Source organism: Papio anubis, chromosome 10 (assembly GCF_008728515.1).
Source record: "Papio anubis isolate 15944 chromosome 10, Panubis1.0, whole genome shotgun sequence".
Classification (NCBI taxonomy): domain Eukaryota; kingdom Metazoa; phylum Chordata; class Mammalia; order Primates; family Cercopithecidae; genus Papio; species Papio anubis.
In genome coordinates, this window is record NC_044985.1 from 11450450 (window position 1) to 11464561 (window position 14112).

At 44.0% G+C, this 14112-nt stretch overlaps 1 protein-coding gene across 1 annotated transcript in view; it reads right to left on the reverse strand.

Annotated features, from left to right (window-relative positions):
- The window catches only part of MARCO (macrophage receptor with collagenous structure), a 59861-nt gene that overhangs the window by 22133 nt on the left and 23616 nt on the right, over window positions 1-14112 (reverse strand). The window contains exons 2-4 of the mRNA XM_031651152.1: window positions 4370-4471; window positions 3296-3520; window positions 2108-2143 (exon numbers count right to left, since the gene is read on the reverse strand). Coding sequence (XP_031507012.1) covers window positions 2108-2143; window positions 3296-3520; window positions 4370-4471 — 363 coding nt within the window. The remainder of the gene's footprint in view (window positions 1-2107; window positions 2144-3295; window positions 3521-4369; window positions 4472-14112) is intronic.

A 14112-nucleotide genomic window follows, 5' to 3' on the forward strand; every position in this document is an offset into this window, starting at 1 on the left:
TCCTGCAGCACTGGCGACTTGGTTCCACACCCAGCCCTCCTCCCCTGCCCACCTATTTGTCACTGGGGCCTTTCAGCCAAGAAAACCCCAGGAGCCCCCACCAGGCAAGTGCCATGGGGAAGGGGAGAGAAATCACAGCCTCCCCTGGGTGGGAAAGGAAGCGGCGGCGGGGAATCTGGAGAGGGCCTGCCCGGGAGGAGGAGCTGAGAACTCTATAGCCCCAGCTGCTGAGCTACAGTTTCCTGTCCTGGCTCTCAAAGTACAAAAAAGAAAGAGCGTAAAAGAGAGAGACAGACAGAAGTCAGAGACAGAGAGAGACTGAGAAAGACATGGAGATGAGAGTTGGTGATTTTCCTATGTACATACAATTCATATTCGGCATAGAGTGCAGGAGAGTGGAGACATGGAGAGAGAGTTGGAGGATTTTCCCTATGTACGCACATATGTATATTCAGAAAGAGAGAGAGAGACATGGAGAGAGAGAGAATTGGAGGTTTCTTTTATGTACATGTACATCTATATTCATACAGAGAGAGAGAGAGAGAGACACATGGAGAGACAGACATGGAGATTTTCTCTGTGTACACATATCTATATTCAGAGAGAGAGAGAGGGAGACACGAAGAGAGAGAGTTGGAGTTTTTCTCTATGTACGCACATCTATATTCATACAGAGAAAGAGAGAGCCAGAGGGAGCCCATGTTCTGTGCTCTGGGATGAGATGGGCAGCACTGTGCCTAGGGTGGGTGACAGGCAGATTTTGAAGGTTGTACTGAACCCATTGGGTTGAGAAGAAGTTTAAGCATTGATTCTGTCAGCAAAAGCAGTTGAAATTGTTGAAACTGCCCCTCCTTGAAGGAGAGGAGCCAGCATTCATCAGGCTGGAGGCTCTCCTAGTATTAACATTTAGTCTTCTCAAGAATAACAGAATAACAACCATAATAACAATAGCAAATAATAGTCATAATAATGACGAAGGCAAGAACATCATTGAGTACTTGCTCTCTGCTGGACACTCGACTAAGAGGTTTACATTTATTGTTTTATCCTGACACTAATCCTAGGAGGTCCTACCATTATCTCCATCTTATTGGGGAGGACATAGAGCTCAGAAATGTTAGGTGATTCGCTCAAGGCCATCCAGTTTACAGGGGCAGATCCAGGGTTTTCTGTACATCCACCAGTCTCCCAAGTCCCTGCTTCCATCATTTTGCAAGGTTGCCTCAAAACCCTCCCTGGTCAATAGTGTGATCTGGGCCGTCCTTGAAATATTATGGCACCAAAGGATTCCGTTCAGAAAATGGCATGTATATTTATCCCCAGGGGGACATTTCAACCACTCAGCTGATGAAATGGAACAGGGCTGTGAGTGAAGCATGTGTGCAACACAACACATGTGGGTTGAGGAGGGAAGAAAAGGCAAACAAGCCATAGCCTTGTCCTCAGAGAGCACATGCCATTGTCAGACAGCTTTTGCACAGCATCTCGCTTGAGTCCTACAGCAACTCCGTGAGGCGAGTCAGATTACCTCCACTGCTTCCTACACAGGTGAGTGGCTGAGGCTCCAGAAAACTTAAGCAACTGACCCAGTGTCATACAGCCAGTAAGCCCCAGACCCAGCATTAGAACTCAAGTCGGCCTAACTGCACAGCCTGTGCCTCCATGACACCTGCCTCCCATCATTACTGCCCTGTAGGAGAGAGGAGTCAGACACCATGGAAATGAGCACAGCACCTCTGGTGGGAAGTGCTATGTATGTGGTAGATAAGAGTCACCTGGAAGGAGTGCTTATGGGAGACCAGGAGAGAGGCTGCCCTGGCAGCTGGAATGCTGCCTGGCCTGGCCTGGGAAGGTAGCTAGATTTGGAAGGGCGGGGTTGAGAGAGGAAGCCACTTTAAGTAAGGAGGGGGATCATAGCCCAGGGGCTGGGAGTCCAATTAAGGTCCAGGAACAGAGAGGAGACTCAACTGAAGACAAAGGAGGCTGTGGGGACAGGGGAAGGTAAGCTGGGGTCAGATGTCCCGACCCAGAATGGCAGAGGCCAAGGGGACCTTCTGGGGAGGTTTTGTGGAAAGAGCAGGGTGGGTGTCAGTGGAAATGAACTTACCTGGAGGGCCTTGTTCACCTTTGATTCCAAACATCCCTGCAAGGGAAGGAGAGTGAGCTGTGGCTGAGCTGTGCGGCACCCTTGGCCCTAGCCCCAGCTGAGAGTGCCCAGGCTCTGCAGAGGGAGGGTGAGCCCTCCCATGTGAGACTCCCATCAGACTGTGGGTATTTGGACAACAGGAGCCAAACACCTGGCTGCTTTTTGGGAAAGAGTCCTTGGAAAGAGCCAGATGCTTAGCTGTAACTAGTGGTCTGCACCCTGAGACCTGTAGATCCCTGGGAGCCTTGGAAGTGGGGAAAGGAAGTTGCTTCAAACCAGCCTGAGGAGGTAGAACCCCTTCGTGTTGGTCAAAATGAGCTCCTTCACATTTCAAGGAAGAGACACTCCCATGGTGTCTGAGTGTCTGAACCTGGACTCCATTCATCTGCCCACAGCTATTACTCCTCTTCACACCCCCACTCAGCCTTCATCTTTGCTCCCAGGGAGGCTCCTCTGGAGGGATTTTCCTCCTGGGTCTATGCTGGGCGTACCCCTTGGTCACAGGACCCAGCCATGGGATCACCCTCCTAAGCCTCAGCTCACATGGGGCCCAGAACAAGGAACCCTGCTGGGGCCGGAGCTCTGTGTCACAGAGTAAACCCTACAACAGTTGGGCCACACCTAGCAGCTGGTTTTGCCCAAAGTGTCTGAGGGCGAGGCTCTTCCCATTTTGGGGCAGCCTGAGAGAGGAGAGGGTAAAGCTGCAAGGCCCTGAAAGCAACGAGGGAAGGGGCACCCCCGGGGTTTTCACCCTTGGCTCAGTTTTCCCCAGCCTGCAGTCCTACCACCCAAGTCACCATGTTTCCCCCAGCAGGTCCGGTTGTCCTCCTCCCTCCAAAGTCCCCATATTGTCTGAACTAGTTTGGTGGCTTGAGTTGCTCTCTCCCCAACCTCATGTCAATGTAAGTCAGCTGTGGAAGAGTGGTCCAGAGAACCACCCCAAGCTCTGTGTTTTACCCTCCCTCCTAGACATTCTGGATCCATCTGGGAACTCTGGGTTCAGACTTGGCATTGAATTTGTTGCTGTAAGTCCCTGGCTCTTGGAGGTCACACTTTGCTTGGACAGGGTCATTAATTTCCTGGTTCCTGATCCGGCTATCTCCCAGACCTCTGTTAAGAAGTCCCAACCCAGAGGGGAGGAGGCCAAACCTGGGTTCTGAGTGAAGTTGTCTACCCGCTGCAGCAAGTGCTCGTGGCTGACACGGACCCAGGTGAGTTGGGACTGCAGGACTTGCAGCCTCGATGCACCCTGAGCCAGGCGTTCTCCAGAGTGTGTTGACCGCAGAAAGGAGAAGGGCAGGCTGTCCTCAGCCGACAGAGTGTCATTGAGGAGATACATCTCCAGGACCCGGAGCCGCTCCTGCAGATTCAGAACTGGGCCCCACCCCACAGCATTCTTTTAGGGACTGAGGCATTTGAGCATATCCCTGACATTCTTGTGTCATGTGTGCATAACTTCTACGGGCCCTGAATTTGTAAACACAAATTCCACGTGCTGTCAGACCTAGCGTAAGCACAGAGCCTTTTCTACATCTTGACCATGTGCGCTCCACACTCAGGCATGATATTGCACAACCACAAAACATTTCTGCATGGCCTAAAGCTGTGCCTACTGCATCCATAATCAATCTCCAACCTTCAGGCAGTTAAGGCCTTCCTGCATGCTCTGGGTGTGGATGCATGACAGCTAACATGCTGGTCTGACATAAATATATGCAAGCAGCATTTGTGTGTGATCTTAATATATACATGATGTGTTTATGACAACTTTGCATTCAGCGTTCTTGAGTGACTTCAGTGTCTGCTCATGGAATTACTTCATGATTCTAACCTTTAGATTGGGAATACTTCAAAAGTAAAATCATGTTCAAATGGACACTTGGATCAGCAAAGCCCTTCCCACTCAGAGGCTGGGAGTCTTAGATGTCAGACATGTGTGGCATACCCCGTGTGAAATTATTGTGTCTTTCACTGCTTAGACACATAGGCTCCCAAGTGTATTCTCGATGTCTCTCTCTTCCTCTCTTATGCACACATACACACAACATACACTACCTTCTTTGCTTCTCTCATCACTGTGGCTGCCAGGAGCTGAGACTCTCTCCCAGTGGATGGGAGGAGTGGCTTAAGGTTCTCCACTCAACCTGAGCCCTTCATCTGAGGGACCCAGCTGGGTCACTTCTCTCCCCCAGGAGGGACTACACAGGACCAAGCCTGCTTTACCTTGGACCACTAGCAGCCCAGCACCAGCGGTGAGCAGGATCAGGTAGATGACCACCACAGCCAGGGAGAAGTTCACCCCATTTCTCCTCTTGGGCTTTGGATCTGAAACACAAGCCAGGCAGAAGGTGGCTGCTGCAGAGAGCACAGCACAGGGAGTCCCCGCCTGCTTCAGGCCCTACTCCATGTGAGCAGGGGCACCCTGTGAGGTCAGCTAGGAAAGACACCAAAAGCTCATGAGCCCCAAATTATCCCCTGATCCTCCTTCTCGCCACAAAGCAAAAATTGCCACTGTTGGTCACTCATCTGTGTGGCTGGGCAAGCAAACATCTGTGCCATATATCATTTGCTGGAAAAGGTGTTATATCAACCTTGTTCACCACTGAAGCCCCAGCATGGTGCCTGGCCCTGCTGGGTTCTCAATCTGTATTTGTGGAATAAATTATGAATTAATGTGTTTAAATTTCACAACTCTGGGAGGAGGAAGGTTGTTCCCACTTAGCAAACAAGTAGTGAGGCTTGGAGAAATTAAATAACTTATTAGGATATAAGAAGCAGATCTGGAATTCATGTCTAGATCTTTTTTTTTTTTTCTTAAGATTTGTAAATTATAAAAGCAAAACATGCTTGATATATTTTATCAAATAATGTACAGGGCATGACAAGGGTTAATAATCATCCCTCAACCCCCTAAGGTCCTAACCCAATGAGATAAGCTCTATTAGCACTCTGGGGTATGGTCTTCCTCCCATCCCTCCTGCTCAGAAATCCTACAAACCCATAGAGTCTGAGACAGCCTTTTTTCCTTTTAATCTTACAAACGCTATCATAGAACATAAAATATCACACATTGCTTTTCACAATGAAAGATTTTCATGGACATTTTCCTAGTTTTCTTTGTAGAGAGAGATTAGCTGCCTAATATTCCTTAGAAACAAAAGCCATAGTTCATGCTAATATTTCCCTTTTGATGAGCTGTTTCCAGTTTGTGACATTACAAAAGAGGCTGTAATAATTCTTGCCTGGAAGTCCTGACTCTAGCCTTTTGTCAGCTGTTACTCTGTCTTGTTTAGGCGTATTAAAGGGAGGGTCCCAGATGCAGAAGGCCCTGCAGCTCCTACCACTCACATTAAATGAGCACCTATTCCACACCAGGCATTTACCAACATCATCTCTAACCATTGCAGCAACCCTGCAAGGTAGGCATGGTTACGCTCCTTTACAGAGGAGAGAACTGGGGTTAAAAATTAAGGAGGCAGGTGACACAGCAGGCATGTGACCCCAGGTTGGTCTCACTCCAAGGCCTGAGCTTGCCTCACTAGCCTGCACAGACCACTGCCCCTAGGAAAGATCCAGTTGAAATGGGCCCCAAGGGCACATCTGAAAGGGAAAGAGATTATAATTAAGCAGCCCAAGGGGATGTGTGCCCAACCATGTTTGCTTCTGTGATAGGGGCAGGTGGGTTTTAACTATTTTGACAGATGCACTTAAACCCCAGATCTTCTCCTATCGCCTGCAGCTCCTGTGTTTACCCTGCTGATATTCCTTCCAACCCCTGAACAGCAGGAAGCCCTGCTTGAGAATTGCTCAGATGAACAATGGTCTAGAGGTAGCTCTGGCAGCACAGAGAGGAGTGGTTTTGTTGGTGGGTTGGTTCTTTAGCTAGCGGTACTCAATTATACTCAGTTTAGTATGGAGTGCCCTGTCTCCTCTGCACCCCGCCCCCCAGAATCCAGGCTCACACAGCAGCCTGAGTAAGCCCCACAACACATAACCTGGCCAAGTCATTCTCTGCTGTCAGCCCGTCAGTGGGGGCTCACTGCTCCCAACTTGGCACCTGAAGCCCCTCTGGCCAGCCCTCCTGTGGCTGCACTTCCATGTCACACCACCACATGGGTCCTGACTAACGGCCAGGCCAGATGACAATTGGTGGCATTTTTCTGACTTGGGGCAATGTATGTCCCCTGAATACTGGCTCTCCTCCTTCCATTTCACAAGACTAATTTCTGCTCATCCTTTGGAAGTTCAGTAGAGCCCTTCCTGTTTCAGGACACCTACTCTGGTTCCTCTGGGCTGGGTGGAACCCCTCTTGGCTCTCCCACATCACTCCGTTTCTCTCTTCCATAGCACAGATCACCCTGGATTGTGTATGTTTATATCTCTGTCACTCCAAATGGCCTGGAAGCTCTTTGAGTTGTATTCCAGCACCAATATGGTATCTGGCACACAATATGCTGGGAAGACGATGACAGAATAGATGAATGAATGAGTGGCTGCAGAGGTTTGGGTGCTGAACATGTGCAGAGTTTAGAAGTGTTGAAAGAGCATCAGGAATGCAACTCAGGGCTTCAAGTATTCATGCAACCATCATGATGAAGATGAGTAACACACGAAGGGAGCCTCACATTTAACACAAGGTGGTGGATGGCAAATTGGCAAATACAGTGTCATGGACAGCACTGTTTTTGGACAGGGCTAAATTTTATGAAACATAACATCATGGGAATGGAAAGGTAAACTGTGCTTTAGAGACACAGGTAATAGAGATGTCGGAGGTTGGAGCAAGCATGAAAAACACAGATATTTTAAAACCATATGGTCAGAGCATGGTGGAAGGCATGTGAGTAAGGACACAATGAGAAAAAATGAGTATGGTAATGCTGTGACAGTAGTTCATGGATAGCTATCCAGGCCCAGAATGCTTTTTAAATTCAGAGCTACCACCTGGCATAGAGGCAAAGTATTTTAGAAACTGGGAACGTTGAGCCTGTAGGCCTATCTAACTCATTCTGTACAAAATGGAGAGTCTGATGAAGTCTTTAGCCTCTACACTGTTCATTTCATCTCTTAGAGGAGAAACTATAAAGAAAACATCTGTTCTGGATCAGGTTTGACCAAAGAGGAAGAGCTGCTTGACATGAGAGGATAAAAACAGCCTCTAGTAAATAAGAATGGCCTTCCCTGGAGTAAACCTTGGTAAGTATGGGAAAGGATTTTAGGCAAGCAGGTTTCAGATATTTGACAGCTCTGTTGTCTGACCCACAATGAAAATGTGGCTCCAGAGGGAAATAAAAATAATGTTTCAAGTCTGCAAAAGATCTCAATGAAGAAAAAAAGGCTGCACACAAATTCTAGTCTTTCCAGGTCTGCCACCTCCTGGGGTAGCAGGTAGTGCTGGTAGGGTGTCCTCCTCCCATACTATAACACTAGTGGACATTGAGCAGGAGTCCCCACTCTACCCTAGCACTGGGCTGCCTAGTGAGCAGACCCAGAGAAGTGATGTCTTCCCTTTGGGCCTCATGTATCTCACTTCCTACCTGACAGAACCAGCCAGTACTGGAACGTGCCTTCTGCCCTGCAGGAAAGACCAGCAGGGGACGAGCAAGAACACTAATGGCACCAGGTAAACAAAGTAGACCAGAATAACACTGACAGGGCTCTGAAAACTAAATTGTCATTGTACCGTAGCCCACACAAGTCAGCCAGAACATACCTAATAAACCTAAACTGTGTGACTATGTGACTGTCTACTAAAATAGAAGTTTTAAATAGGACCCAGAATCTCCCAACATACTATACAAAACATCTATTATATAATGGAAAATCACCCATCATACCAAGAATAGAGGAAATCACAACTCAGATGAGAGGAGACAATCAAGAGATACCAGCATTGAGATGACACAGATGTTAAAACTATTCCACAGGAATTTTAAAGCAGCTGTAACAAAATGGCTTAGTGAGCAATTAAAACTATTCTTGAAACAAATTTTTTAAAAGCTCACCAAAAAAGTATAACAATAAAAAAAGAACTGAATAGAAACGATTGAACTAAAAAATACCAGTTAAAGAAAAAAGACTCAGTAGATGGGCTGAATAGTGTAATAGATGTAACAGAGGAAAGAATCAGTGAACTCAATGATAAAACAATAGAAATTACACATCTGAAAAACAGAGAAAGTCAGCTGGGAAAACAAACAAACAAAAAAATGTGAACAGAGCTTCAGAGACCTGTGGGCCAGTAACAAAACACCTACAATTCATATCATTTAATTCCTAGAAAAAGTGTGAGGCTTTAAAAATATTTAAGCAAATAATGGCTAAAAATTTTCTGAATTTTGTGGAAGATCTAAACCTACAGATTAAAGAAACTGTAAAAATCCCAAACATGATAAACTCAAAGAAATCCATATCAAGACACATCATAATTAAAAAATTGAAAACGTAAAAAGGCAGAGAAAATTAAACATCTAAAGAAAAAGAAAAGTCTAGAAAGCAGCCAGAGACAAATGGTACATTACTTATAAAGGAATACCTTTTTTTTTTTTTTTTTTAAAGATGATGTCTCACTCTGTCACCCAGGCTGGAGTACAGTGGCATGAAGTCTGCTCACTTCAACTTCCATCTCCCGGGTTCTAATGATTCTAGTGCCTCAGTCTCCCAAGTGGTTGTGATTACAGGTGCACACCACCATGTCTGGTTAATTTTTACATTTTTAGTAGAGACGGGGTTTCTCTATGATGTCCAGGCTGGTCTCAAATTCCTGACCTCAAGAGATCTGCTTGCCTCAGCCTCCTAAAACTCTGGGATTACAGGCATGAGCCATGGTGCCTGGCCAGGAATACCAATTTGAATGACAGAAAATTTCTCATCAGAAACTATGGAGACCAGATGTAAGAGGTGCAGCTTATTTTGTGTTTTTTTAGAAAAAGAATTGTCAACCAGGAATTCTATTGCCAGTAAAAATACGCTTCAGGAATGGACAAGAAAGAAAGACACTCTCAGAGGAAGAGAAATGAAGAGAATCTTTTGTGGGAGAACTAACTTTGAAGAATGATTAGAGGAAGTTCCCCTAACAGAAAGGAAATGATGTAGTAGACTAGAATTTCAAAAAAGAAAGACAATAATAGAATGAGTAAAAATAGGGATATATACTACACCATCCTTCTCCTCATGAGTTTTAACAATCACATTAGATTTTTAACACAAAAATTATACCACCTGATGTGGTATTCAGTGAATGTAATGGGAATATGACAATTACATTTAAAAAGTGGAGAAGGCTAAAGAACATAAATGAAAGTAATATTTCTACACTTGACTCAAAATGGTAAAATGTTGATATGTTCTGTATATATATTGCAATAGTCACGCTGTGATAACTTCCATATATATATATATTGCAATAAGTAGAGAAACCCTTAAGAAAACTATTCAATAAAAAACACTATAAATAAATCAAAATGGAATTCTAAAACTTGTTCAAATAATCCACAGGAAGGCAAGAAAAGAGAAATATATGAATGGGAAACAAAGAAAAAATAACACACAATAAGATGACCAATTTAAGCCCTGACATATCAATAATTACTTTTGGTATAAATGGTCTAAATCAGAGGACAGATATTACCAAACTATATTTAAAAACATAATCCAACTATGTGCTATAAGTAAGAAATCAAACAATAGAACTTCCAAATACATGAAGCAAAAACTGATTTAACTGAAAAAAGAAATAGAAAATACACAATTATAATTGAGACTTTAACACCCACTTTCAGAAATTCATAGAAACTCTGCAAAGTTAAAGAAGAACTAAACACTACCACGACTGACTGATAGTATCTAACGAATACACAGAGTACTCCAGGTAGCAACAGCAGAATGTACATCCTTTTCAAGGACACATGGAACATTCACCAAAATAGACCATATCCTAGGTCATAAAACAAATTTCAACAAAATGAAAAAAAAAAGATCATACAGAATATGTTATTTGGCAATAATGCAATAAAATAAAAATCAACAATGGATAGGCAACAGGAAAATCTCCAAACATTGGGAACATTTAAAAAAGGACTTCTATAAAATGCATGGGTCATTAAGAAAGTCTCAAAAAAAAATTTTAAACTAGAAATGAAGTTTTGGAGAGGTTCCAAGATGGCTGAATAGGAACAGCTCCAGTCTGTAGCTCCCAGCATGAGCGACGCAGACGACAGGTGATTTCTGCATTTCCAACTGAGGTACTGGGTTCATCTCACTAGGGCTTGTCAGACAGTGGGTGCAGCTCCCCCATGGAGCAGGGCAGGACATCGCCTCACCCAGGAAGGGCAAGGGGTCGGGGAATTCCCTTTCCTAGTAAAGGAAAGCTGTGACAGATGGTACCTGGAAAATCGGGACACTCCCACCCTAATACTGTGCTTTTCCAACGGCCTTAGCAAACAGCACACCAGGAGATTATATCCCATGTCTGGCTTAGAGGGTCCCATGCCCATGGAGCCTCACTCACTGCTAGCACAGCAGTCTGAGATCGAACTGCAAGGTGGCAGTGAGGCTGGGGGAGGGGTGTCCACCATTGCTGAAGCTTGAGTAGGTAAACAAAGTGGCCGGGAATCTCGAACTGGGTGGAGCCCACCACAGCTCAAGGAGGCCTGCCTGCCTCTGTAGACTCCACCTCTGGGGGCAGGGCATAGCTGAACAAAAGGCAGCAGAAACTTCTGCAGACTTAAACATCTCATTCTGACAGCTTTGAAGAGACTAGTGGTTCTCCCAGCATTGAGTTTGAGATCTGAGAACGGACATACTGCCTCCTCAAGTGAGTCCCTGACCCCCGAGTAGCCTAACTGGGAAACAGCCCCCAGTCGGGGCTGACTGACACCTCATACAGCTGGGTGCCCCTCTGAAACAAAGCTTCCAGAGGAAGGATCAGGCAACAACATATGCCGTTCTGCAATATTTGCTGTTCTGCAGCCTCCGCTGGTGAAACCCAGGCAAACAGGGTCTGAAGTGGACCTCCAGCAAACTCCAACAGACCTGCAGCTGAGGGTCCTGACTGTTAGAAGGGAAACTAACAAACAGAAAGGACATTCACACCAAAACCCCATCTGTACATCACCATCATCAAAGACTAGATGTAGATAAAACCAGAAAGATAGGGAGAAACCAGAGGAGAAAAGCTGAAAATTCTAAGAATCAGAGCACCTCTTCTTCTCTGAAGGAACACAGATTCTCATCAGCAATGGAACAAAGCTGGACAGAGAATGACTTTGATGAGTTGAGAGAAGAAGGCTTCAGATAATCAGTAATAACAAATTTCTCTGAGCTAAAGGAGGATGTTCAAACCCATTGCAAAGAAGCTAAAAACCTTGAAAAAAGATTGAACAAATGGCTAACTAGAAGAAACCGTGTAGAGAAGTCCTTAAATGACCTGATGGAGCAGAAAACCATAGCATGAGAGCTACATGACGCATGCAGAAGCTTCACTACCTGATCTGATCAAGTGGAAGAAAGGGTATCAGTGATTGAAGATCAAATGAATGAAATGAAGTGAGAAGAGAAGTTTAGAGAAAAAAGAGTAAAAAGAAATGAATAAGAAATATGGGACTATGTGAAAAGACCAAATATACATCTGATTGGTGTACCTGAAAGTGATGGGGAGAATGGAACCAACTTGGAAAACACTCTTCAGGATATTATCCTGGAGAACTTCCCCAACCAACAAGGCAAGCCAATATTCAAATTCAGGAAATACAAAGAATGCCAGAAAGATACTCCTCAAGAAGAACAACCCAAGACACACAATTGTCAGATTCACCAAAGTTGAAATGAAGGAAAAAATGTTAAGGGCAGTCAGAGAGAAAGGGCAGGTTACCCACAAAGGGAAGCCCATCAGACTAACAGCAGATCTCTCAGCAGAAACTCTTCAAGCCAGAAAAGAGTGGGAGCCAATATTGAACATTCTTAAAGAAAAAATTTTCAACCCAGAATTTCATATCTAGCCAAACTAAGCTTCATAAGTGAAGGAGAAATGAAATCCTAACAAATGCTGAGAGATTTTGTCACCACCAGGCCTGCCTTACAAGAGCTCCTGAAAGAAGCATTAAACATGGAAAGGAACAACCGATACCAGCCACTGCAAAAACATGCCAAATTGTAAAGACCATTGATGCTAAGAAGAAACTGCATCAACTAAGAAGCAAAATAACCAGCTACATCCTAATTACAGGATCAAGTTCACACATAACAATATTAACCTTAAATGTAAATGGGCTGAATGCTGCAATTAAGACACAGACTGGCAAATCTGATAAAGAGTCAAGACCCATCAGTGTACTATATTCAGGAGACCCATCTTACATGCAGAGACACACATAAGCTCAAAATAAAGGGATGGAGGAAGACCTACCAAGCAAATGGAAAACAGAAAAAAGCAGGGGTTGCAATCCTAGTCTCTGATAAAACAGACTTTAAACAAACAAAGATGAAAAGAGACAAAGAAGGCCATTGCATAATGGTAAAGGGATCAATTCAACAAGAAGAGGTAACTATCCTAGATATATATGCACCCAATACAGGAGCACCCATTCATAAAGCAAGTCCTTAGAGACCTACAAGAGACTTGGAGTCCCACACAATAATAATGAGAGACTTTAACACCCCACTGTCAACATTAGACAGATCAACGAGACAGAAAGTTAACAAGGATATCCAGGAATTGAACTCAGCTCTGCACCAAATGGACCTAATAGACATCTATAGAACTCTCCACCCCAAATCAACAGAATATACATTCTTCTCAACACCACATTGCACTTATTCCAAAATTGAGCACATACTTGGAAGTAAAGCACTACTCAGCAAATGTAAAATAACAGAAATTATAACAAACTGTCTCTCAGACAACAATGCGATCAAACTAGAACTCAGGATTAAGAAACTCACTCAAAACGGTTCAACTACATGGAAACTGAACAACCTGCTCCTGAATGACTACTGGGTACATAACAAAATGAAGGCAGAAATAAAGATGTTCTTTGAAACCAATGAGAACAAAGACACAACATACCAGAATCTCTTGGGCACATTTAAAGCAGTATGTAGAGGGAAATTTATAGCACTAAACGCCCACAAGAGAAAGCAGGAAAGATCTAAAATTGACATCCTAACACCACAATTAAAAGAACAAGAGAAGCAAGAGCAAACACATTCAAAAGCTAGCAGAAGGCAAAAAATAACTAAGATCAGAGCAGAACGGAAGGAGACAGAGACACAAAATCCTTTCAAAAAATCAGTGAATCCAGGGCTGGTTTTTTTGAAAGGATCAACAAAATTGATAAACCACTAGCAAGACTAATAAAGAAAAGAGAGAAGAATCAAATGGATACAATAAAAAATGATAAAGGGGATATCACCACAGATCCCACAGAAATACAAACTACCATCAAAGAATACTATAAACACCTCTATGCAAATAAATTAGAATATCTAGAAGAAATGGATAAATTCCTGGACATATACTCCCTCCCAAAACTAAACCAGGAAGAAGTTGAATCCCTGAATAGACCAATAATAGGTTCTGAAATTGAGGCAATAATTAATAGCCTACCAACCAAAAAAAGTCCAGAACGAGACGGATTCACAGGTGAATTCTACCAGAGGTACAAAGAGGAGCTGGTACCATTCCTTCTGAAACTATTTCAATCAATAGAAAAAGAGGGAATCCTCCCTAATCATTATATGAGGCCAACATCATCCTGATACCAAAGCCTGACAGAGATACAACAAAAAAAGAATTTTAGACCAATATCCCTGATGAACATCGATGCAAAAATCCTCAATAAAATATTGGCAAACTGAATCCAGCAGCACATCAAAAAGCTTATCCACCACGATCAAGTTGACTTAATCCCTGGGATGCAAGGCTGGTTCAACATACGCAAATCAATAAATGTAATCCATCATGTAAA